This window comes from Gobio gobio (genome assembly GCF_949357685.1).
Source record: "Gobio gobio genome assembly, chromosome: 9".
NCBI classification, from domain to species: Eukaryota; Metazoa; Chordata; class Actinopteri; order Cypriniformes; family Gobionidae; genus Gobio; species Gobio gobio.
In genome coordinates this window covers 42,897,638-42,923,331 of record NC_137115.1, presented here as the reverse complement: position 1 = coordinate 42,923,331, position 25,694 = coordinate 42,897,638, and the positions used below count along the sequence as shown (strand labels likewise).

General features: G+C 39.2%; 1 protein-coding gene across 4 annotated transcripts in view; it reads right to left on the bottom strand.

Annotated features, from left to right (window-relative positions):
- The window catches only part of siah1 (siah E3 ubiquitin protein ligase 1), a 35,240-nt gene extending 14,140 nt beyond the window's left edge, over nucleotides 1-21,100 (bottom strand). The window contains exon 1 of one of the 4 annotated variants that reach the window (XM_079825734.1): nucleotides 20,765-21,100. Coding sequence is in view for 1 of the 4 variants with exons in the window: in XM_079825733.1 (XP_079681859.1) it covers nucleotides 412-508 (97 nt within the window). In the remaining 3 variants the exon portion in view is untranslated. Of the gene's footprint in view, nucleotides 1-411; nucleotides 1,178-20,764 lie in introns of those variants that run through there. The other 3 variants (XM_079825732.1, XM_079825733.1, XM_079825731.1) reach the window with 3 other exon arrangements.
- Between the last annotated feature and the right edge of the window lie 4,594 nt (nucleotides 21,101-25,694).

The window sequence follows — 25,694 nt, the reverse complement described above, 5'->3', positions numbered from 1 at the left end:
TGAAGTTAAGCTTCCATGCCATAGACTCAAACTATGACTTGACCACAATCACACACATGGACAAAGAAAACAAAAAAAATCAAGGATGGAAGGGTTCTCAGCATTTCATAACAGAGAAAAGAAAATGTGTTGTCTCTCAAAACAGACAACTTTTCCTTCATCTACAGTAGAAAGCATAGGAATGTAACCAGAAGCCCAAAGAAAACAAGGTTTATGTCAAAACCTCCCATTGATTTTCAATGTATGGATCAAAAAACACAATGTTGTTTTAAACTCCGCTGACTTTCATTCTATGGACAAAAAAAAGTTTTTGGCTAACTTTAACACAGTGAATGAGAGATAAATGAAATGGCCTAGCTTTCACTGGTGAGTAACTGGTGGTAGTAAACAATGAAAGCATGTTTCTGTTACCTTTAGGTTTACTAGCAGTCCGGGCCGCTATGCAAGAGAAGAGCTTGAGCACTCCCTTCCATGAGTACACAGGCTGTAGTCTAACCGTAGCAGACATGGGGAGCAGATCGATTCTTCATCATGCTCTTTACATAAAAACAAAAGGTCCCATAAGACAGGGTCCCTCCTTTCCCGTTTCGCTCTTGTTTTCCTATAGCCTTAATATAGCGGCACCGCATAGAAACACAGCTCCAACAGGTCGCCTAGGGCCACTGTAAGGTATCCCCACCCCCAACCCCTCCAAAGGAGGAAGGGATGAGTCCCAAACACCAACACACTCGCGTAATTCCAGAGGAGAGCAGGAGTTTTCCTTTTTAAAAGACTTTATCTTCAGTAAAGAAGAGCCCAGGATGAGCACAAAAAGTTGGTAAAGCGGGAAAGAAAAAAAAGATTTGCTGTAATCTAGGAATGTTACACAAGTAGATCCAGTTTCCAGCGCCTGGAAGGAGACTTAAAGCAACAATCCCAAGGAAGAGAGGAAAAAACTAAAAACTCCCCCCTCTAAAAGCACATTCCAGGACTCATTTAAGAAAGACCACTCCCAGGACTTTCGGAGTACCCCTTCAGCTCTCCAAGTGAAGAAACATGCTGTTGCACAGAGGAGCGGACTCTCAGAATGACCGCAGAAAGGAGAGTCCCGCCTGCACCGTCACCACTGTTGCCTGTGGGTTGAGGAGTCAAATGTAAGCCTGAAGTCAGCATGCTCTCGCTCTCCCTCTCTCTCTCTGAGGACGAGAAGTGGGACCGGTTCATGGGCCCAGCCGTGTCAGATTACACAGCTCCTCCTCCTGCCGCTGCCTTTATTCATGTCAACCAGACAAAGAGACTTTACAGCATGGCACCTCTACGACAGCCGGTGACTTAAACACGACACTCCACAATTACACACGCCGCTCATAAACGGCACTAACAAAACCACGAATGCATTGAAATGCAGCTTTATGGGCACTTTAATGTCTTTGAACAGAGAGAGATAGAGAGGGGAACATTACAACAAATCCAATATCGCCAGTCTTAACTGCTATAAAGAAGCACAAGAGTGTAGAGCCACATCATACACCACTAAGTATCGCCTCTCACCACCACCCAAAATACCCCAGCACATGCCCAAATGCTTAGAATGAGGCTGATTAAAACAATCTGACCTTTCTGCTCTTGAACCTGACATTATAGCCCAGACATTGGCTCCAAATCAGAGTTTCAGTGTGACACTACAGGGCTTTGACCATCTTGTGTGACCTTTGGTCCCTCGCCTTCATCAAAGCATGCCCTGTAGATTTAACTAGTGATAGCACTACAATCAAAACATTAAATTCCACAGCACTGTGCTCATGAGACCTCTTATTAAAATGCTTGCCATTATAGTCACAACAAATGGGGTTCATCTTCAGGTTATTCAGATGGTCTTTTCCTATTTACATAAAAACATCTGTTAATCATAGAGCTGTTAAATTCGATGATGACTTTGAAGCCCTTGAAATTATCAAAGAGCATTTGCCAAATCTTTTGTTTCAGTGTCGCTACATTAGCATTTGAAAGGGCAGATGCGAGGGGTCACGTATGTAAAATGGGTTTTGCCCAGTCCTGCCTCACGTACAGTGTGACTGAAACACCTGCAGGCATCCTACTCTGTGGTAAAGGTGCCTTTTGTAGTTTCTCACCAACTTGTCTATGCGGATACATGGGCACATGTCTATCGGCACAAAAACAACACACAAAACTCTTACATGATAAAATTGGAAAAATGTTCAACATCTTTTCACAACAACAAAAATGGCTTCTTGCATGTTGGTTATAAATTCATCAACTAATCAGTATTAAATCAAGAATGAATACAAAAGTAATGCAATATTCATTCAATTGAATAAACAAATGTTTATTTATAATTTACAGGAAGTTTTTTCTTCATTGCAATTACACAAAGTATTCATTTGAATTCAGAAACGGAAAACAGGTCACAAAAAGTGTGTAGGCATCTCAATGACACGTTTTAAATACTGTCAGAAGTCAGTGACTATGATCTGCATCTTATGTATTTGAGTAAAATAACAGATCCAGCCAGGGTGATTAAAAGTAAATTAAATTAAATAACGCAAACCGTACACCCAAATCTCCAGCCTGATGACAATAAATATAAAGGACTCATATGCTCCCTTGACAAGACTATTATAGTTAATCTCTGGAAACAAACGCACCATGTGCTCCACACTGCCCCCATGGGCCCAGATCATATGCTGACAGCAGGATGTTTTGTTAATGGTACAAATCTGCAATCAACGCAGGACAAGCACTTGTAAACAAAAGGGCTTAAGGCAGGGCAGAGATTCTGCTCAGTATTTCCATCTAAATGAAGACTCAGACATGATATTTCCATGCAGGTCACTGTGCTCCGGGTAGAGTAAACACTAGTGCTCCTCTCCACTATAGCTGGGATGCAAAACAGGTTACCAGTGGAAAATAATATAGGATTTAAAAAACAACAACAAAAAATATCACTCGTGTGAAACCCACAATCACCAATACAGTTGTTTTGCATGAGACACAGCTTTTGCCCTTACTATTTCTGTCTAAACAGATGGCCTTTACACACTCCAAGACCATTGTAAACACATGCACTGACAGCAGGACATCCACTGACTTATTTCGCACATAAGTGGTGTGAATATTAATACCACTGATAAAACAAAAGGCATACAATAAGCAGAATTTAAATTATCTCTGGCAGAAGGTCCTCAAAGTCAAAAAGGTTTCATCTTCCACAGCCTATTTTATTAATATATTACGCATTATTACGACTACCTTCTCACATCTAGGGGTGGGACGATATGACCAAAGTCTTACATAATACAAGGAATTTTACTTTACGATAACAATATAAATCACAAGAGTTATTTTTGCTCTTAACAAATTATAAAAAATTGATACCACAGAAATTCCATAATTCTCATCACAAATTTCTAGCATGACTAACACAAGGAAAAATTAAACAAATGTATACTGCGGTCACTTTAGGACCGAATCCACGGATCTAATATACTGACAACACATGCTCTCTCTTATAACTCTCTAACTTTTTATGATCACTTATTACTAGGGATGCACCGATACCAGTACTCGGGTGTCGGTCCGATAATGTTGTCAAGTACTCGTACTCGTAAAACTACCCCAATACAACCGCACCCGATACCATTATGGCAACGCATCTTCGGATGTGGGGCCGCACGGAAAGTTACATAATTCGCTGTGCACACCCGCACACCAGGGCGCCAAGTGCAAAGGAGTCTCACGCTCTCAAAGCGCACGACTGCCATAGTATTAGGGATGTGACGGTGAAGAAATTTTCCCACTGGTTAATTGATGTGTGACAACACAGGTAATACCAGTATCACCGGCGGAGGCTTTTAAATCACTAATTCTATCTAACCGAAAGTAACATGCACACGACCGCTCTGAACTGAAAACGCGCCAGTGTTGCGTATTCACACACCGTGAATGACAGCTCGTCTGTAAATGCGCGCTCTGTGAGGCCATGGGTGCGTCTCAATCAGTTCCCTAGTTCAGTAGTCAGGGCACTGATCAAGCATTGATCAGTCTATGATTGAGATGCTTGCCATGAATGAATAACAGTTCGTCCGTAAAGCCTCGTTTATACTCGACGCGCCCGCACGAGGGCGAGGGTGCGCGCGGCAAAAATAAATGTGCGCAGTCAGCGTAGCGCGGAGGCTCGCAATGCGGAGCCAGGCGAAAGTAAACAATGCGCGCTCTGTGCGGCCGTGCACATTTTACTTTCGGTTTTGAATTAGCGCCAATTCGGTGGCGGGTTGCTTGAATTGTGGGTTCATTAGCCTATTATTTTTAATGAAAAACACAACAACAAAACAAATGACAAACTCCCTTAAATAGGCGCTTTTACGTTTAGCTTTGAAACCAAATCTTCCGCGATCATCTCAGTCAGCTCCTCACTCTTAAATCTGATGAATGACTCCTGCCGCTGGCGAGACTCACGGTCGGATCCTGCTTTATTAAGCAGATACGTTCAGTTTTTATTTGTATTGTCTGTTCTCTAACTGAACTAAATTATTTTATTACTAGGCTATAAAAAAAAAAAATCAAAAAGACGGTGGGCGGTGCCACGGTGGGCAAGTGATGTAACCGGTGTTGAGTCTTGACACTGGTAACACCGGCAACACCGACTATCGTAGCAAGCCTACATAGTATGCCGTCATTTTTGCTGCATGCACCTGAGCGCTAGTGCGGACGCGCCGAGTATAAACCAAGCTTAACCGCTCATGAGGCAGATACCTCTCGGTAGTGAGTGCTGAAAGTGAAAGGCTGTTTAGTAGGGATGTGCGCAATGACTAGCCTAACCCCGGTAGTATAACAAGCCTAAGCAAGCTTAATTGTTATAGTAGTTTGACATGACATGGAAGAAAATGGAAAAGTTTTGTTTAAGCTTTCAAAATCCCTCCTTTACCCAATTGGAGATTTATCTGAAGCCTCCGCGAGCGGCAGAGAAAACCAATGCATGCAAAACCTGAGGTAAAATTAAATGATTTTGTTTTGCTGCAGATATACACTTTTCAAAATAATATATTCATTTCAAGATATAACATTAACACGACAGTAATTTAAACATAGCCTTTGTAAAAAAAAAAAAATAAAAAAAAAAAAATACTGGAATCCACTGAATATTAAAGGTTACATTTATGTGAAATGGGCAGCAGTGCCATGTTTGTTTAGGAAAACACCAAGTTGAATGTTAAAATGCCAGTAACAGCATCAATGTGTATTTACTTTGTTTTATTTTAATCAGATGTTTTTCACTTTCTGACTGTAACATTGTTAGAAGAACTGTAATGGTATTATTAAGTACTCGTATCAGTACTCGGTATCGGCAAGTCCCCAAATGTAAGTACTTGTACTTGGTCTGAAAAAAAGTGGTATCGGTGCATCCCTACTTATTACTAGAGCTGTCAAAATGAACGCGCTAATGCAAATTCATTTTAACGGCACTAGGGCTGCCACTAACGACTATTTTTAGATTGATTAATCTATCGACTAATTTATCGCAATAATTTTCAACAATTTTACTTAAAAACATTTAATTTAACTTGCACCGTTGGCCTTCAGTAGTGTACTATAAAAAAAAGTATAAATGTAAACAAGTCCTTGACAAAATGTAAAACTAAAAGAGTAAAAATGTAACAAGGTACAAATTTGTAAACCAACATAACAAAAAAAAGAGTATATTAGCTAATACTTTTATATAGAATAGTGTTGTCACTAGGGATGCCACAATTCTCAATATAATATTGAACCGTTCGGTACGGCATTCACGGTTCAATACGCGGTTTTGCATTTAATTAATTATTTTTCTACAAATTCTATCATTTGCCTCCATCCCAATACTGAACAACGCGACATACATTCACATCACACGTTAGTGGTAGAGTTATACACACGGAACACTATAGTTATTCACAATCACGAAAGTTCATTATTTGCATGCGTTTTAAAGCCTTGCCAGTTTCATTCGCGTGCGCGGTTTTAACACGCGCTTTTCCGAGCGCGCGCACTAAAAGCCTGTCAAACACGTGATTACTGGACTAAGTAGTCATCTTACTGCGCTAATACTGTCAAATACACACAAGGTTAACATAAACACAGTCGGTTATGTCTAAAGTGAAAGTAAAATCGCGTGTGTCTGTATATTAGATGCACGTCTTAAATTGACAGCAGCAGTAGTGAACACGCGGTCCTTAAAGGGACAGTTCACCTCTAAAATGATGTCATTATTTACTCACTCTAATATTGTTTCAAACCTGTATTCATTTCTCGATGACAGAATTTTCATTTTTGAATGAACTATCCCTTTAATGTTAATACAACAACAAAAGACAGAAAATCACTCACTGTTCTTGACTGAAAAACTTTAATACAGTATAGCTTTAATAAGAATCAATGTAGGTTATATTTTATAGTGAAGTCTATGTAGTGTTTTATTTTTACATTCATTCATTCAATTCCATACTTAAATGCTGTTGTACAGCTCTGAGCTGCCAGTGTAAATCTTTATATACATATATATTTATTTTATATTATACTATACACTAGGAATACATGGTTTTTTTTAAGTAAAGTTAAGTTTAAGGTAGGTTTTTCAATTATTTTAAGTAAAATAAAGAAAGAGTATTGCAATAAAAAAATAGTCTTTTTTCTCCTTAACCTCTTGCTGTTCCTGTCGCCTAAGAATTGAATAACAAAAAATTGATGTGACAAGCCATCAGAACCGAACAGAACCGAAAACCGTCGTTAAAAACCGAGGTATGTATTGAAACGTGGACTAACTGTATTGTTGCATCCCTAGTTGTCACGATACCAAAATTATAACTAAAATACCTCAATACCGATACTGAATCGATACCATGACAAAAAACTGTAAAAGTAATTGAATAAAATGACAGAACTTACTATTCATTGTTTTATCATTGTTTCAGGGTTAAAAAAAACCCTAGAAAAACTCACTTGGCCAGCATGTTCCTGTCCTGCCCTGCTTCACACAGAATATTAGGTCCAGCCCTTTAAGAGCTGCACGGACCAAAATCATTGTAACACCCGATTTCTCATTCAACTCTGTATATCTTCCCTAAAGACATATCCGACTGCATTTACCCGAATACTCGCCAGGACGTGCATTTTTACATATTTTTTACCATTCAAACCATAATCCAATAATCCGCGAAACTGGCAACGCGATCTGTCTGAGTGAAAGGCAGCAGCGCGCACCAGCACTTTCCGGCCGCGCCGCACTTTTCTGTTGGTTTCTTTTTCCTGAGCTGTGCGTAAACGGTATATTTGACTGTTCTGCTACCATTGTTTAGTGAACGGTCACACACACGTCCTCACTCCTGCTGTCACACATCGACGCACATTAAGCACTGCTCTTATTAGAGTGCTGTCAAAGTACCAATACAATTTCATATCGTACCCAACTTACCCAGTCGTGCGTCTTACATTATCACAAACTTCCACAAGACATGATAGAAAACAGAACGCAGGTCAATATATTGGATAAAGGGTTCCTTTCTGTTAATTGCTTGCAAAGGGACTCTGAGGAGACTGCATGCACGATGCGCGAATACACTGCAAGCTCGCTCTCGCTCATATCCGAGGTGAATCATTAACACAATCACCACTTATTTGTTTTATTGAACTATACATTACAATCGGCTAAAACGAACGCGCAGGTTACTTTTCTGAACAAGCATGCTCCCGAGTCTGTGTTTCTCATACTGTTCACGTGAATCGCGGCACAGTTCGAGTGCAACCGAACTCAGAGCACCTCCTCCAGGTAGTCTCGGGTGTGGTGCCCTGGTGCGCTCCCAGGTCCGCATGACAGCATCACATTCCCAATTTCATACGAACTGTGCCCCGTTCTTAACTAAACTGCCAGTGTAAAAACGCCCTGTGTTTATATTCTTAAATTGAGGGAAATCACTGCTTATTCTGAAATTAAGCTTAGGCTTAAGAGACATGAACAAGTTATTTGAAAAACATCTATGACCTTTGATACATGTCTAGTCTTCATGCTCTGAGTATGGTTTCACTAATAATAAACATAAAGCATGCCTATTTGTCCATACCCATGTTGATTAGAGTATTAAAAACATTTAGAACGGATAAAATGCGTTAGTTAACTCATGACAATCATGCGATTAATCGCGATTGACAGCCCTACTTATTACATAAATTACTGTGTATTTGACCTTTCAAGCCCAATAAGGCGGCAAAAAGAACCCAGTTCAGTACTGTATGAACAGCAGCTCAGCGTGCGCACATTTCAGGTGTGCGCTCAGAAATCGCCTCTCAGACAGCATGCACATATACCGTTATCTCCAGTGTGTCACCCACCCCTATGCTCATCTCCAATTGGGCCACTCACTTCAAAAGTGACACAGAAGCTACACCTGAATACAAACAGGGGAAATGAAGCGTAACATGCACACTTCATTAGTGATTCTATCCCATCCATTATCTCTTGCTCATCTCTACGATATCTTCTCAATGGACAGAGTCCATTAGAGCTTTATCCTGTAACTCTATATACAGCAAGAGCTCTGGGCAGGAGCTGCTAATGTAACTAGCAGCTATAACCATTAAATAGCTGTGGGCACACTGGACAAACAATGAGGCATTTTGTGTAATTGTGTTGACATTTACACTTATACAAGAGGGTTTGAGTCTTTGTTTAGCATCAAAATTCAGGAGCTATCATGCTCAGTCATACTGTATTAGCACTAATACACTCATAACACCTAATCTATGACCAAGCAAGAGTTTCAAAGGCCACAAATGTATGTTACTGTGGTAAAACCGACTAGTCGTTCATTTGAGCCATTAGTAGGGCTGTAACGATTTGATCAAAAATAAAAACCTTGATTAATTGAACATTTTACCTCGATTACGATTAATGAACGATTATTTTGCTTTTTTTTTCGACTATTAAAAGGTGAATTTTTTATTTATTTATGAAAAATTGCATTTCTTTGTGATTTTAAAACACTTGAAGGAAACGGTTCTCTTTCAGCAGTTATTGTCTATGGGGCAGATTTCTGTTTGTTGTACATCAGATACAGATAAAGGAACACAGTAGGTCTACATTACATTTATTTGAATGCATTAATGAGAGAGTGATTGTGTGTGTGAATTACTCCTAGCGTCTCTATTCATTATGAAGCTGTGGTTTGTACTTAGTGTTCGTGTGTCACAATATATCAGGCATTAGTTCAACATAACACACATCTGATGGTCTAAACTCGCTTTAATGTTCAAACTGGCAGGGCTTAAAACACATACAAATGACAAAGCTTTGTGAGGACGCAGGTGAAAGAGGTCTGCCTTCAGGGCGGGCGCACGCGTTGTCAGAGACGCGACACGGCTCGGCTCTCTGTGTCACACAGAAAAACGCTGAGCACTGAACGGATACGTATTGTTGTTTTTGAATAGTGCACAATCGCTTTAAATGTTGAAACTGGCAAGCCTTTAAACGCATTTCCTTGACAAACTTTATGAGCACGAAAGCGATCTGGCTTCGTGGCTTGCGCGCGCCGTCTGTGTGTGTGTGTGTGTCGGTGGCAGCGCGTATAGGCTATAAGAACGGCGATTAACTGACCTGTATAAACTGTGTAAAACATGCAGTTACTATAGTGAATCTGAGCATCTATAAACACCGATAACTGCTCCTGCATCTCTCTGTGTGCCTGCAAACTGCACTTGATGTGACTGACGGGGCGGAGTCACGTGAAAACCGAAATAACCGGCATGGGAAAAATACGTCGGTTAGAGGTTCTGAATGTCGGTTTCGGTTATTTTCCGATTAATCGTACAGCCCTAGCCATTAGTCAACCAATCGCACGCTTACATTAATTTAATTACTTAAATATATACTGGGGGGCGAATATATGCCTATTCTGCACTCAAGCGCACACCTAAAGCTTGCAGCAAAGCAAGCAAAAGTAATGATTTATGAATTAATATAATTATTATTTGTTTATTACTGGTAATAACTAGTGTTTTCTGAGTCAGTGTTGGCTGCAAAGATTAAGTTGATGAATAGAGAGAAATGCACCTTTCAAACAGATTACATAATCAGAGTTTTTGTTTTCAATTTGAATTGGTTAGTTTAAAAGTAGACATTTCAAGCTTTCTAAAGATATATCTCATGTCTGTGAAGCAAGTAACCTAGTATATGCTGTGTTTCAGTTTATTTATGTGATGCGCTCCAGTTCATGGAGACAGCGAGATGGCAGAAAGTTCATCCTGTTTGTTTTCATTATTTTCCAAAGCACAAAGTTTTGTTATTGTGAGTAGTGATGCACCGAAATGAAAATTCTGGGCCTGGGAAACTGAAGCCGAAAATGGCTTTTAAAAAAACGTATACTTTATATAATATAATATATATATATATATAAATATAGCGCTTGAATTGAATGGTTCTGAAATGAAAAAAAATCAGGAACCAATAGAATAATCAAAATTGTATTAAGTTACATAAAACCTAAAATATTTTTAATAATAAATATAAATAATAATACCAAATAGGCCTAATATAATATTAAGTTTTATGTTCCATCAAATAAAATAGTTTTTTAACAGTTGTGCAAAAAAAGATCCACAATTATCTGAATAACTGCACACAAAATCACAGAATGGTTCTCATTAAGAACATGAGATGCTGCACTGAATAGTCTCTCACTGTCTGTCACTGTTCTCCGGGAAAAATGGCATTTGGGGGGTAAAAGATGTTTTTTTGGCAGGGTTGCCTGCTAAAATTCACATTCCTGGGTCTAAATATCACATAATTGGGGTCGCTTCAACCCGCAGACATGGAAAAACATCCCGCGGGAAAACCGCGGACTTGGCAACACTGCTTGGGGCAGATAAATACCTGTGTGCAATCTGCGCAAGCAATGGAAAGCGGCCTTCGTTCGCGCGTCAGTAGTCAAGGGGATTGTCGCTTCTGGCAATGGGTAGTTCAGCTAGATACGTCTCTATTTGTTCTCATACAGCTGACATGCTTAATCTTTGATCGGCAGACACGTAGCGTGATAACAGCTCGACCGTGAGTGAAACCTAAGCGCTTGCGCACGGATGGGAGGGGCGGGTGACATTCATTATCGGTTTACGTTTTGGGCTGTTTTTATTATTTCGACCCGAAACCGATAATGCCATTTTCGGCGGCCGAAATTTCGGTGCACCCCGAATTGTGAGTATACACAAATAAAGGTACAGTACACCCTTTACAGTTTGGAATGATGAATTACTTATGCGCATGTCCAAAAATAAAAATGCTGTGATCACAGCAAAAATGCAGCGTGAAAGTGATCACGCTGGCGCCTCCAGTAAAGCGTTGTGAAAAGTAAAAGGTCCATTTAAGCGCAAAAAGACAAAACCCAATTTGGTACTCATTGTGTGCGCAACACATCCGAAGCGCACAGCCAGAAAAATTATCACCCAGCGAGTACAGTATTGAGTTCACTTTCACATCTTCTTGCACTTGAATATGGCTTAAAGGCTTAAAAACATGTGCAAACGATAAACTTGTGTGAAGATGCAGCACTGGCCCAACCAGGCAAGAGACAGTTCCGTCAACTGTCCCGAGCGTCATTTGCACTGGCCCCGGGAACATTGGGCAGTCCATATTGTCGAGCCCTGCAATTATTAGAAGCAACTGCAACATCAATCCAAAACATAATAATCTACAAAAGTGAAAATAGACTGTTGGCTTTGAGAAAAAACTTTAAGAGAGACAGTGTGAAGTAGGGCTGCAACAACGTGCGTTAAAATGCGTCGACGCGTCGGCGGCACATTATTTACGTTCTAGAATGGAACAGAAGATCTAGAATAATGGCAGCTTCTGCTCCCGGGCATAGTGAAAATGATCATTTATCATATAAAGCCAGACCGCGACATTCAAAAGTGTGGGAGTACTTTAAACAGAAGCCGAATAAAACTGTGCTTTGTTCGCTCTGTAACGCCGGTTTCACACTGCGCGCGGTGGCAGAGCAGAAGCTGTGCGCGTGGAGAGCGGGAGCTTTCACACTGCCAGTCAGTGTTGCCAAGTCCGCTTTTTTCCGCGGAATTGGGCTACTTCTACACTGTTGCCGCGGGCTGTGTCTCATGTCCGCGGGTTGAAGCAAAAAAACACACATATTTAACCCCCCGAACGCGATGTTTACCAGAGAACCTCCCCGAAACGCGATTGGGCTTGTTTTGGGCTAGTTTTGAGTAATGAATGGGTGGGGTTTGTTGTGTAAACCTGGCAACCTTGCTGCCAGAGTTCTCTCGCGCAGCTGAACCGTGGCGCGTGTATTGCAACAGACGGTCACATTTTCCTGGGTTCTTCTCCGACCCCAGTACGTCTCGTGCTTTTATTTATTATGGGCTGCATATATCTGCTGTTAATGCGACCTGGTTCCGCTCTGTCCCAAACACATATGCATAATAACTTGTTGTATATAGGTAGTTTACATGATTAAAGTAACATTAAAGTTAAGATATGCCTCTAGCTTTAATAATTTAAATGTGTCTTTGAAGTTTGGGCAAAAACTTCTGGCAGCTTTAGTCGTTGTTTATGCACATGTATCTTCAAAATAGACGACTAGTTATACATTAACACTATGCTGGAAGCTCCTGTATGTGAACCTTTTGCAGATAAATACAAGTGCATTTTCGTTTACTATTGACACAAATCAATAAGTAAATCATACTCAACTACTATAGTAAACAACTTTTCCTAATTAGGCCTACTCTGTATACATTTTATGATGAATAGTATCATTATATATTATGTTTAAAAAGCTTCTTTTGTTCATATATTTCATTATAAAATGGCATACTATGTACACTACCCTTCCTGAAATACAATTAATATTGTCATCATTCATTGATTTCATGTTAAAATAATATTCAAATTCACTACCCTCTTTTAAATACAATAATCAGTAAAAAAGAATAATAAGATTAATCTGGAAAAATAATCGTTAGATTAGTCGACTAATCGAAAAAATAATCGTTAGATTAGTCGACAGAAAAAATAATCGTTAGTTGCAGCTCTAGTGTGAAGACTGAATCCACCCACCTCCATGCATGTACACAAGCTCATACACAATGTAAACAATCAGGGTCCTTGTCTGCTACACTCAGACATGTGGTCAACCAGAATTATGATTCTGTAGTGCATAGGCACAGATTTACATTTTGTTACGATCGATACATTCTTTTGGCCATATCACCCAGACCTAGTTAAAATGAATGGAGAATATCTTGTGTTTTTCTGTGGGTGTTCGGCCATTTCCATGGGTGCCCGAGCCTCCGAGCACCCACAGGATCGGTGCCTGACAGTGCCTATGCTGTAGTAATTATTCAGTAGACATATTGGTGGCACAAGGGGGTAAAGAGAACAGTGATGTGTGTAAGCAAGTATAAGAGGTGGAAGAGATATGCAATGGGATAGAGAGTGTGAAACGGTCGATCCCTGTTCTATACTCCTGTTTCAGCTATTCTAACCTGGGTCAGGTTACCTCACCATTACCCAGAAGCTGTGTAGTATAACTCTAAAAGACAAATTTCATTTCTTGAAGGGCTTGGGGGTAGTGCAGCTGCCCCATAAAGACAGGTTGAAAACACAAGAGTCACAATGAAATAACTCCAGTCACTGACTGAAATGATCCAAATGTATCAACACAAATTATTCTGCAAATATCCATTTTCACAATACAGAGCCATGTTGATTTAGTCCAAACAATATTTAATCTTTGCTGCTTTTTTGGGTTTCATTGGAGACTCCAATAAATGTTAAAAGACACTGGTGGAAGGGGGCATGGTCTCTAAAGAATAACACCCAAAAATGCTATTTAACACAAACAAATGTCTTGCAAGTCAACACAGTATTTTAAATGAAGGCATTAGAAACTGCCCAAAATAATTAAAAAAAAAAAGTGACCATGGCCTTCTGAAGATCTCACTGAAGCGCACAAATCTCTACAGAAATAATCAATAACTTTGTGATGAACACTCCATAACATGAGCTCTAGTTCACTGCTGAGATTGTGTGAGGAGAATGAAAGTGGATGATTGCATTTCCAAGCACCTGGTCACACAGAAACACAAATCTAATGCGTCCCAAAGCCAAGGCAGAAGGGTTTTTACATTTTTAACCTCATGGTTTCTGCGTTTCTCAAAAGCATTGTGAGCAAAGCTAGCATCTATTTAAGTTTTTAATAAACGCAGCCCTGAACAAGCAATCAATCAATACAATAGATATGTTAATGTGCAAATAAGATCTCTCAGAAACATGAAGGTTTATCTACAGTACTTTAAAGGAACAAGCCACTATTTTCCAACTCTCCTAGAGTTAAACAGTTGTGTTTTACCATTTTCAAATCCATTCAGCCGATCTCCGGGTCTGGTGGTAGCACTTTTAGCATAGCTTAGCATAGATCATTGAACCTGATTAGACCGTTAGCATCTTGCTCATATATATATATATATATAAAAAAAGATATTTTTCCTATTTAACTAGACTCTTCTTTAGTTACATCATGTACCAAGACCGACGGAAGAATAGTCGATATGGCTAGGAACTAGGGCTGTAATCTCCCAGTCGATTAGTCGATTATTGGTCGATACGTTCTGGCTCGACCAAAATTGATATTGGTCGATTTCTTCCAGCGTTCATTTCATTAGTTTTTGCTGCGTTCATTTCATCTGTTTTGCTGCGCCGCGTTCATTTCATCAGGTGGAAAGCACTAATTGCTAATGGGGGTGTTTTCAGAGCACCCCTGTTTCACAGGTAACAGTCTGTCTTCAGAACACCCCCATTGTTTTCACTTCTTTTGGATTGGCCCAACCAACTGGCGAACAGAAGTCTCTCGCCGGTCCTTTGTTTTTCATTCCCCGCTGGCTCAAACGCACACCCATAGCGGTAAACTTGAGGAACGCCCATCAACATACACATGAGGGGAAGCGTCACAACACCACGCTTCAGTCGTGCCGCAAAAGTGGATCTGTACTGTCCGTTTTGCCGCGTTCATTTCATCAGTTTTGCCGCGCCGCGTTCATTTGATCAGGTGGAAAGCACTAATTGCTAATGGGGGTGTTTTCAGAGCAGCCCTGTTTCACAGGTAACAGTCTGCCTTCAGAACACCCCCATTGTTTCCACTTTTGGATTAGCCCAACCCACTGGAGAAGAGAGACAGATTGAAGAAGGCTAGTTTTCTGTAACTTATATTATTTATTTAATTGTGAGAGCGTTTTTTCTGCTCTTGATCTGGCTTGTTTAATAAATATTCCTTTTTTATTAAAGTGGACGTGCCTTTTGTGTTAAAGAGTAAAAGCTTTAAGTTAATAGTCTATTCGTGTCTCAGCCGCGAAGCTGAGCTCCTAACGTTTGAGCTGCACAGAGCGGCTGAAATTATACTGTCTGTCAGTTATTATAATACATATGACAAAAACAATTGTCTAAATTATGTTGCATATTCCTCAAAAGTTCTTGTGATGATATCGAGTTGACAATAGTACTATATTTTGGGAAATCATAGGCTATGATATTGCGCAGGTGCACGTGATGCTGTCAGAGCTGACTCGTGTGTCAGACTCACTTCAGTCCAAAATAATCAGCTCAAAAACGATTTAATATACTGCAAATAGCCTACTAGTTTTATATGTTTATTTATAATTCATTTATGCAGACAACAAGGCTACCAAGTACTGCGCACAGTGCGCAGCTAATTAATTTAACCTTTTTTTTTCCTAACGTCATTTTTAGTCGATTTTTAGTCGAAAATTTCAGGACTTCAGTCGACCAAGATTTTCTTTGGTTGATTACAGCCCTACTAGGAACTATACTCTCATTCCTGCGTAATAAAAGAACTTTGCTGCCGTACCATCGGTTCAGCGGCGCAATGATATTACGCAGCACCTGAAAATAGTCTCCAGCACACACTCTGTGCAAGCAGGTTGTCACGTTGGTTATGTTGACGGAGGTTAGCCTAATTTCAGGCGCTGTGTAAAATCATTGCGCCGCTGCACCCATGGTACGGCAGCAAAGTTCTTTGATTATTACGCTGGAATGAGAGTATAGTTCCTTGCCATATCGGCCAAGAAAATCTCATTTTAATTTTCCGTCGGCCTAAGTACACGATGTAACTATAGAAGAGTAACGTTTTAAATAGGAAAAATATCAAAACTCTTTGGTGATTTTTGAGCAAGATGCTAACGGTCTAATCATATTCAATTATCTATGCTAAGCTATGCTAAAAGTGCTACCATCAGACCCGGAGATCGGCTGAATGGATTCGAAAACGGTAAAACTCAACTGTTTAAAGGTGCCCTAGAATGATTTGAAACAACATTTATAATTTTTCTCTGGTATCTACATAGAGGGTATATGGCTTATTTAAGGTCAATAATTGTCCAGATACGGTTTTACAGGTCCATTTACAACTCTAGAAATCTTCCCCAGGATGAAATGGTCTGTTTTTACCTTATTTGGAAGGGTCATGAATATTAATGCAGAGTTCTACTCTGATTGGCTGTTTCACTGCGCGGCTCAATGATAGCAGGCACATCTATACTGACCGTCATGACGATGGAGAGATTAGGCATTCAACCTTATATGTTTGAGCCTGTTTCTGACGGAGATGCAGATTTTGTGGAACAACAACATGTTTTGAGATTGGAAATGAACGCTTCTGAATGGTAAGTTAAGTCTTTATTTTATTTAGGAACCTGAAAAATCATTATGTCCATACCAGAACTTCAACCTAAACGATAACTAGCATATAGCATTAAATATACACATCAGCAGTCACAACTTTTTTAGCATTGTAAAAATATATAAATATATATAAATGAACAAATTGACTAGAAGCCTTATCAAATTACTATCGTTTCAACTTAAATGGTGGAGAAGGTGACGCTATCTAGAAGGATCGAGTGAGCTATGTGTAAGCAACTAAACTAACGTAGTACGTTACGTGTCTACGGTTGTATTTTGTAATTTATGACAACACTGGCATGAAATAATATTAACCTTTGTCATTAGACATACTATTTAGTTATGTAAGCTACTTGGATTATCCTATTGTTACTGTACTAGCATCTTGCGTTGGATCTAGACAACAACGGGGATATTATCGTTAATGTTGTCTCTCTAAGAAACTTTCAATTTAATCAGAAATTGTTTAGACTGTCAAGAAGTGGATAAAATCAGAAATTGTTTAGACTGTCAAGAAGTGGATAAAATCACTTACTGCTTGCAGGTATATGGTTGGAATTGCCCCTTTCTTCAGTGTCGGACGCTGAGCAAAGCCTGCTTGATATTGTCCAAGGTTTGAAAAACTGTCCATGGTGAAATGGGCTGAGCAAACTAACAACTTTGAATTAAATTGTTGCGGTATCCGATTATAAATAAACATCAACCATGCCTGTTGACATGTTTTATCTGTGGGAAGAGTATGAAACGTCCCCTGCACAGCCTGGAACATAACATTTGTTTCCATGATCTGCCATGTTCGCGATCCTCGCGTGACGCTTGTTTACCTGCAGAGATGATACGGCTGCGCAGTTTCACCTGAAAGTGAACATGTGCTTGCATATGCAAATGTTGGGGGCATACACATTAAAGGTCCTGTTCTTCGTGATCCCATTTTTCAAACTTTAGTTAGTGTGTAATGTTGCTGTTAGAGCATAAATAATACCTGTAAAATTATAAAGCTCAAAGTTCAATGCCAAGCGAGATATTTTATTTAACAGAAGTTCCCTTTAAAAGCCTACAGCGAACGGCTGGTTAGGACTACATCCTGGTACTTCCTGCTTTAATGACGTCAGTAGAACAGTTTGTCGACTAACCTCCGCCCACAAGAATACGCGAAAAAGGGGGCGTGGTCTTGTTGCTCCCTCGTGGAGAAGAGGAAGTGTTGCGTTCGGTTCGGGCAACGTGCGCTAAGCTGCTGTCAAATCACAACACAGGAACCGCTGGCACAATCAGAACTCGTTACGTATTTCTGAAGGAGGGACTTGATTTGAACGAGGAAATTCTCAGGCCGTTTTGAGGACAGTGAAAACAGCAGTATACAGATAAGTAAATTGTGTGAAAAATACTGTGTTTTTTTTACACATGAAACATGAACACATGTTATATTGCACACTGTAAACTAGGGATGCGCGGTATACCGGTACTGCAAAAATACCGGTATATATTTTATTTCAAACGGTACGATATCATGATTTTGCTCATTTCGGTATATGCTGCTGTTCCGAAGTTCACCGCTAGGTGGCAGCGCGCTACCCAAACTGACACGAAACCGGCAAATGTGGCAACAGAACAAGATGAATACAGCAGTTGAATCTCACTCAACACGCACAAAACTCATTAATAAAGACGAGTAGACGTGAAATTTGGAATTACTTTGCTTATAAAACTGCTGAAGAACCATCAAACCTTGCCAAGCATCTGCTACTTAATTCCTGACTTGTAAGACATTAAGAGATCGACAGGTGAGTGCATAATTCTAACGATCTAATTTAGACATTTTTCTTTTAACACTGATTAACGCACATACATAAGAGCGTATCGTTTAAATATAAAGAAATCTCCAGCATTCGTTTCAACCAGTGACGTTTAGACCTCATAATATTTGCACGCATACTATTGCACTATTTACATCCGCGAAAGACATAACCAACTGTGTTTATGTAACTACTCACTAAAGATTAACATTTTGACATAATTTTGTGTGTATTTGACTGAGGAAAAACAACTTAATTTGGAATGCGCGAGCTCTTTAGGCTTGTGTGTGTGTGTGTGTGTGTTTGTTGTTGGCATGAGCGCAAAGAAAACTCTCTCTCAAAGAGCTCTCATCCCATATGTATTACGAAATGCTATAAAATCGCTTGCATGTTCAAATTGGCGAGGTTTAAAAAGACGTGGGCAGTGATTTCCGTCAGTTGTCCCGCAACGGAAGCGAAAGTGTTGAATCTGAGTGCGCAGATTGCTTTTATAGTGCAGGTGCGATGTCTTTTCAAGCCAGAAGCAATGGAGACGCGCAGTAATGCTGAAATTACTTACAAAAAAGTTTCCAAATGACTGATTGATGTGACAATCTTTGTTGATTAATTTAATAATAAACATTTGCGGTAATTTCCCGCTTCATAAACCCAAAACTTGCGAGAGTGAGCAAAATTATGCACAATACCCGCATCAAAATTCAGACCCTGTGTGGTATCGATTTAATATCGGTACCACACAAAATTGTGGTATCGAGCCATCCCTACTGTAAACACAATCAAAGCTTCAAAAAAACACAAAAAACGGGACCTTTAATGATCCCGACGATTGCATCATTCTCGGTGTTACGTTGATATTTGCCTATTTCTCTGTGGTGTTTTTCACAAACGAGATTTACATATGAAGGAGGAGGCAATGGTGTTTGAGACTCACTGTATGTGATTTACATGTACTGAACTCCTGTTATTTAACTATGGCAAGGTTAATTCAATTTTTGATTCTAGGGCACCTTTAACTCTAGGGGAGTTGGAAAATGAGCCTATTTTCAAAAATAGTGGCGTGTTCCTTTAAACAAGTAGCCTGAAGCTTCTCTTAAAATGTTTATTTTATACTGTAAAATATTCCTACAGTACCTCTTCAGTGTTTATAACAACCTTACCTTTCTAAAGACAGTCGAATAAGGTTAGTTACAGAAGGGATTTGACCCTCTCCTATCTCGCTATTGCTTCAACCAACTGCAACTTAACCTCAATTACTGTAATCGATAGGGGAGGTGCTTAAATGGATCCTTAAGGATAAAGAACAACGAAAACAGTACAGCTCAATGCAACCGACAAAGATGCAAGCAAAACATCTCCATGGCAAATCGCAGTCGCTCTGCAAACAAAACGGAGTGATGATCCAGATGCCAAGTTCAAGGCGTCTGTGAGCGCGGAAGCTTAAAATAAATCGCGTGTGTAGCAGAGACACGGGCATTCATTGACATTAAGCTTCTTTAGGTCACAAAGTAATCACATGCACACGCACATCTGATGATTTTTCTGTAACATCTTAAGTTTGAAAGAGTCGTGTAGAGACTCAACACCATGTGTTGGTTGACGGCTAGCTTTATGCATGTTATCTTTCTAAATCATCATCATTACAGGTTATACTGACCATAACGGTGATAAAATGGTTCCTACATCACATACTAACCCGGTCTTTGTGTACATGTGTATATAATGTCAGGCTCCTTTTGTAGAGAATAATACAGTACATGTCAGCCAAGCCATCTCCCTTACGCTTTGAAATTGTCCAGTGTGATTCAATATCAATTAACCAGGCCTCAAGCTTAGAAATAAAATAAAAATATATTAAAAAAACAACATGTCTGCATGCATGCATCCGATTTTAATCATTGGAAAGAACTCCGATGGTTATATTATATTTCATTTCATCACATTAACAGTTTCTCCCTTAGCACAAGCATAGAGAGCTAGCAACGCCGGGCTAATAATGGCTACATGGACCAAATCTCAGCGTTTAAGAGAATAAAAAACACATTTTAGAACTGGCTACGGACCACACCAGGAATCTTAATGTGTTACCAGAAAAATAGGTCAAATAAAATGTGCATTGATGAGGAACACAGTAAAAGGGTTGATAGCATGGTCGGCTAGCCGCTTTTTAAGCTAGCTAGCTCGCTCGCTAAAATCAACAACAGAGCCATTATCCTCGAGTGAGGGACTTAAACACTGCACTTACCGCTGGAAAATATCCTTCTGCTGCCAAACGGAACCACTAAAAAAATAATCCACTACACGTCGGCCTTCGTTAGGTCCTCGTCCGTTAATCGTTTGGATGTTTGTGTTTCCACATTCGTTAAAAGGAGACGCTGCTGTCGCCCGGCAGTCTCGGTGTCGCGCACTGACTGAAGCTGTTGAAATATATTTTTTCACGGGAGCGGCGCTACAAGTCCACGTGAGCGCGCTACAGCCACATGAACGCGGGAAGGAGAACAACGTTGGGTCAACAACAGACTGGTGATGGGAAGGGATGTCCGTCTCATTTCTGCGAATCGGTTCTTTCGAACAGTTCATCTTAAAGAACCGGTTCAGAAAACCGTTTCAACAATTCTTAAGCAACACGTGGTACAGTGTAAAATAAAATAAAAGTAATAAAATAAATTAATAAACCACACACATAAATCTTTTTTACATTACGTTTTCTTAATGTATATTAATGTACGTTATCGTTGTTGCGACCACGATTCAGCAAGATAACGTCATATAATTTGCATTTAAATTGCAAAATGCTACATTTCATGCCTCTCGAATGAAAAGCCTGGATGTTTTGATAAAATAATATTCATTAAGAGTTAAAAACAACCCTGTTTGGTTGGCTTTAATGGCTTATGTTAATAAAACGATCACCAGTACGTATTTCCAGCATGTTTTAACGTAATATTAGCCCCATCAGTCGGTTTGAATGATCGTTTATCAGCTACGAGACGGATTGGTTCGAAAGAGACGTTTCTCGGTTTCGGTGAGCTGTTTTCATAGGCTGTTTTGGGTAGTTCACCCAAAACTGAATCATTGCGAGTCGGACTTGTCCGAAAGATCTGATCCGACCGGTTCGCTAGTTCATGTCTGTTCTGAAAATATGTTTATATATATATATATATATATATATATATATATATATATATATATATATATATATATATATATATATATATATATATATATATATATATATATATATATATATATACAAAAGGGGACCATTGTTTGTCCCTTCGACAGAAAAAGACATTTGACTACTTGAGAGAAGAGACTGTGGTAATGGTTTATGATGTGCAATGAACTGTACAGGATTTCTATGGATTAGCCTACTACATAATGGTAACAATAACTTGTGTTATTAAGGCGAGTCAGTGATTTAAATAGTCTGTGACGTGCTGTAATTAAGCAAATAGTTCCTTTTCCCAAGCCTGTCTATTTTTTACTGTCTGTCTTCTTAAAGGTTCTTAAATTATTTATTGATGGAGGACTCCTGAGAGTTCCCCGTCTAGAATGAACAGAGATACCTTTACCTGTCATTAGGTACTGCAAGGTGTCCTATTATCACAATAATGTGTTCTACGTGTCACTTCTCATGAACAGACAGTGGTTTAGTGCAATTAACAGCTGCTGTTTGGTTCATCAATGAGACATGGAAAAATGTGCCCATCTTCACTGCACACTAAAGCAAATTTCTTTAATAAAACTCACCACTGCAGTTAAACTGTCATTTATATATTGGGTAAATTCAGCTATAAAATGGAGCGCTACAGTAACCTCAATGTTAAAAACTAGTACAATTTATCTGAATTCACCCCATATTATTAATATAATATAAAGACTTAATTTAAACATATTTATATCTAATATGTAGATATAATAATGCAATTTTAACTTGTATGTATTCCATATTTGTGGTCCATAGTTACAGACGGTAGGGAAACAATATTTTTTCATGCTCTGCCAGACATTACCTGAAACACATTAGCAGTCATCAGTAATATATAACCACTGTATTTACCTGAATTGTGTAAAACAGGTGTTGAAAGGTGAGTGTATAATGTGCTTAGAATGGAAAAAAACACGCCTGTCTGCCAGTAGAGCCAAAATTTATTACTAATACAAACGTGGCATCCTGACTAGACTAGACACACCTATGGAAATGTGTCGATAAATATAAACCTACACCTGTAGTTGTATATTAATAATGACTAATTGTGAGTCATTTGTTGGATACATCTCATGCATATTTGAACATGCTTATAGCTGCAACCTAAATAAGGCACTCTAAAATGGGACAGTAGCACTCTTACTCTAAATTAGCCCTGGGCTCTTCTAAGTTTCCAAAATCGCCAACTCAGCCACTGAGAGGAAATGACATCATTGTTTACAGCTCTGCAGCAGATGGAGGAATAGGAGTGGCCCCTCCCTCAGCCACGGGAGCAACCAGTGTGCCACACACTGATGATTCAAACCAGTATTTAGTTGGCCTGTTTTTCCTCTCTCGCTTAGTGCAGTCCAGTGTGTTAAAATCACAGAGTCCTGCTCTCATAAATCACTGCTTGAAACTGCCTTGTCAGCAAACTCCTGAATATAGCCAGTCCTTCTACACATTACATTATTGTGTGTGACATACTGTACCCCTAAATATGATGATATAATTGCAAGGATCCTCTTTCCAAAATATAAAAGCAGATATTTTCATGTATAAAGATCCATTACTGATTGTTCTATACTTTAAACCCTGGTTCCACAGATGCTTAAATCTAGTCCCAGACTAAAATTCATGTTTGAGCTGTTTGAAAGCTTGTACTAACTAAAATATGTCAATGTCATTGTTTTGTCTCAAGATGCACACCAGTAGTTTTTTTTTTTTTTTTTCTAGGGCACATTTATAAAAGCTACTTAAATGTCCTAATTGTACTAAAGCCTAATCCTGGCTTAATCTAAACACTGTCTGTGAAACCAGACCTACATTTCTTAAAAAGGGTGGTTGCATGCGATTTCACTTTTTAAACTTTAGTTAGTGTGTAATGTTGCTGTTTGAGCATAAACAGTATCTGCAAAGTTACAGCGCTGAAAGTTCAATGCAAACAGAGATATTGCCTTTTAAAGTTATGGCAGTTTATTGCCTACAAAAACGGCCGGTTTGGACTACAACAAGCTTCTTCCCGGGTTGCTGGGAACACTGCCCCCGCGAACACGCAACAAAGTGGAAGAGGCCACTTCGCAGTCATTACGAAAGAGAGAGAGCTGTTGCAGAACTACAAACTACATTTGGCCACCTAACCAAACTAAGACCATTGCGTTTTTCGGAGGGATGGGCTTCACAGAAGCAGGAAGTAAACGAGCCGTTCAAAGGACAGTGGAGACAGCGGTGTGTGGAATAAAGGTAAAATATATGAAAAATATGAAGTTTAAAAAAAAAAAAAAAAAAAGAAGTATTAAGACATGTTATACTGCGCCCCATAAACACAACCAAGCCTAGAAAAAAACCACGGAACCACCCCTTTAATTCCAAATTATGAAAATTATTTAAGGGCTATTCAGTTCAATTTGATGGAAAATGTAGTCTTATTTTTTAATATGTAACAGTTAATAAAAAAATAAAACAAACACACATTTGAGAGCAATCAATAGAATTAAATAATCACGACTGAACTCAAGCAAAACCGTGAATTTTGAAAAATGTTACCTTAAAAATTGTTTATATTAATTTTATTAATTAAAAAGGTATTTTACCCCTTTTGAAAAACACAATTTGTTATATTTGCAGCTTCTGTTTGCACATTTTGGATACAGTCCATGACCACAAACTATCTAAACTATGATGTCTCTGGAACTAATATTATCCACATTCCTCAACTCGCTTCAGGCTTAGCCTACTAATGATAATCTGTGTTAACAATGCCTCTATTCAATGAAGGCTATCAGAACCAAATGTTTCCATGCATACTTGTGCGACTTATGAATGACTAGCTGATCTCTTCTGATCTTCTGTTCAGTCAATCGTTTCTTTTATGTGGAATACAGATCTGGCATGTTTACGGTTAAAGATTAAAGGGCTATATAACTTCCTCACTGGTAATCCCAGCAGACGCTGCTCCCATCGTTGCTGGTTTATCTTAAACCAGTGGGTTCAGGACAGTGGGGGAGGGCTGGTGGGGATTACTTTGACAAGTTATGTAAGCACACAGTCCAACTAAAGATTAACGGAGACGGTGGAAATATTAGTAGGTATAGGGAAGCAAGCAATATTGGGGAAGAGAAATTCTGTGTTCCCGAGAATGCGGAGCTTTTCTGGAATGTTGATGGTATTTAAACCACCCACCCATGACTGCACAATTAAAGTTTTTTCTCGCTATGTTCAGCTGAAAAAGGGACAGAGTGGGAACAGATGGTAAACAGAACGGTTTAGGTCTGGGAATTGCTGTCGAGGCTTCCCTAATCGAGCCCCCATTTTCTTCAAAACACTTTTCACTCATTACTAAACAGTGGCTAATCTTTGTATGCTTAAAACTTATGACAGACATAAGAACCATTCAAATAGATGCAGATAGAAAGCATCTGCATAGCACTGATGCTTTCACAACTTTTTCGGTGTCTTTTACAAAAAGAAACATTCTTTCCCAAACACTGTAACAGCCTGTAATTGACCAGTCAAATTCACTTAAAGGCGTCAAGATTTGCATAACGAGGTAGGTTTCAGTTTGCTCATCTTGTGCAACCTTAAAGAACCTGAGACGCATGTAAGGTCACAAAGGAAGGACAGGGACACCCCTATTGTAACGCTGCCAAAAACTAGCTTCCTAAGACTTGCTGCTGTCATTCATCTGTTTTGAAAGTAACCGTGTCTGTACTTTAAATGGGGTATTTGGAGTATATTCAAAAATGTTGGTTTAAGATATATTACCCGTGTAAAGGCAAAGGCATTTGATAGCGTCACTGTTCATACTGTACATGTTTCGCAAGGACTGACTGCTATGCATTTGTATAAGCTCAGTCTTTAAAAACTCTGATGTCGCCCCCTACCGTCATAGAGGATATTATGCAGAAAAACCTAAGCAATCCAAAAGTGTTTTAAATACCCATTTGAAATGCTCATGCTAAAATATTTAATACTTTAATATGCA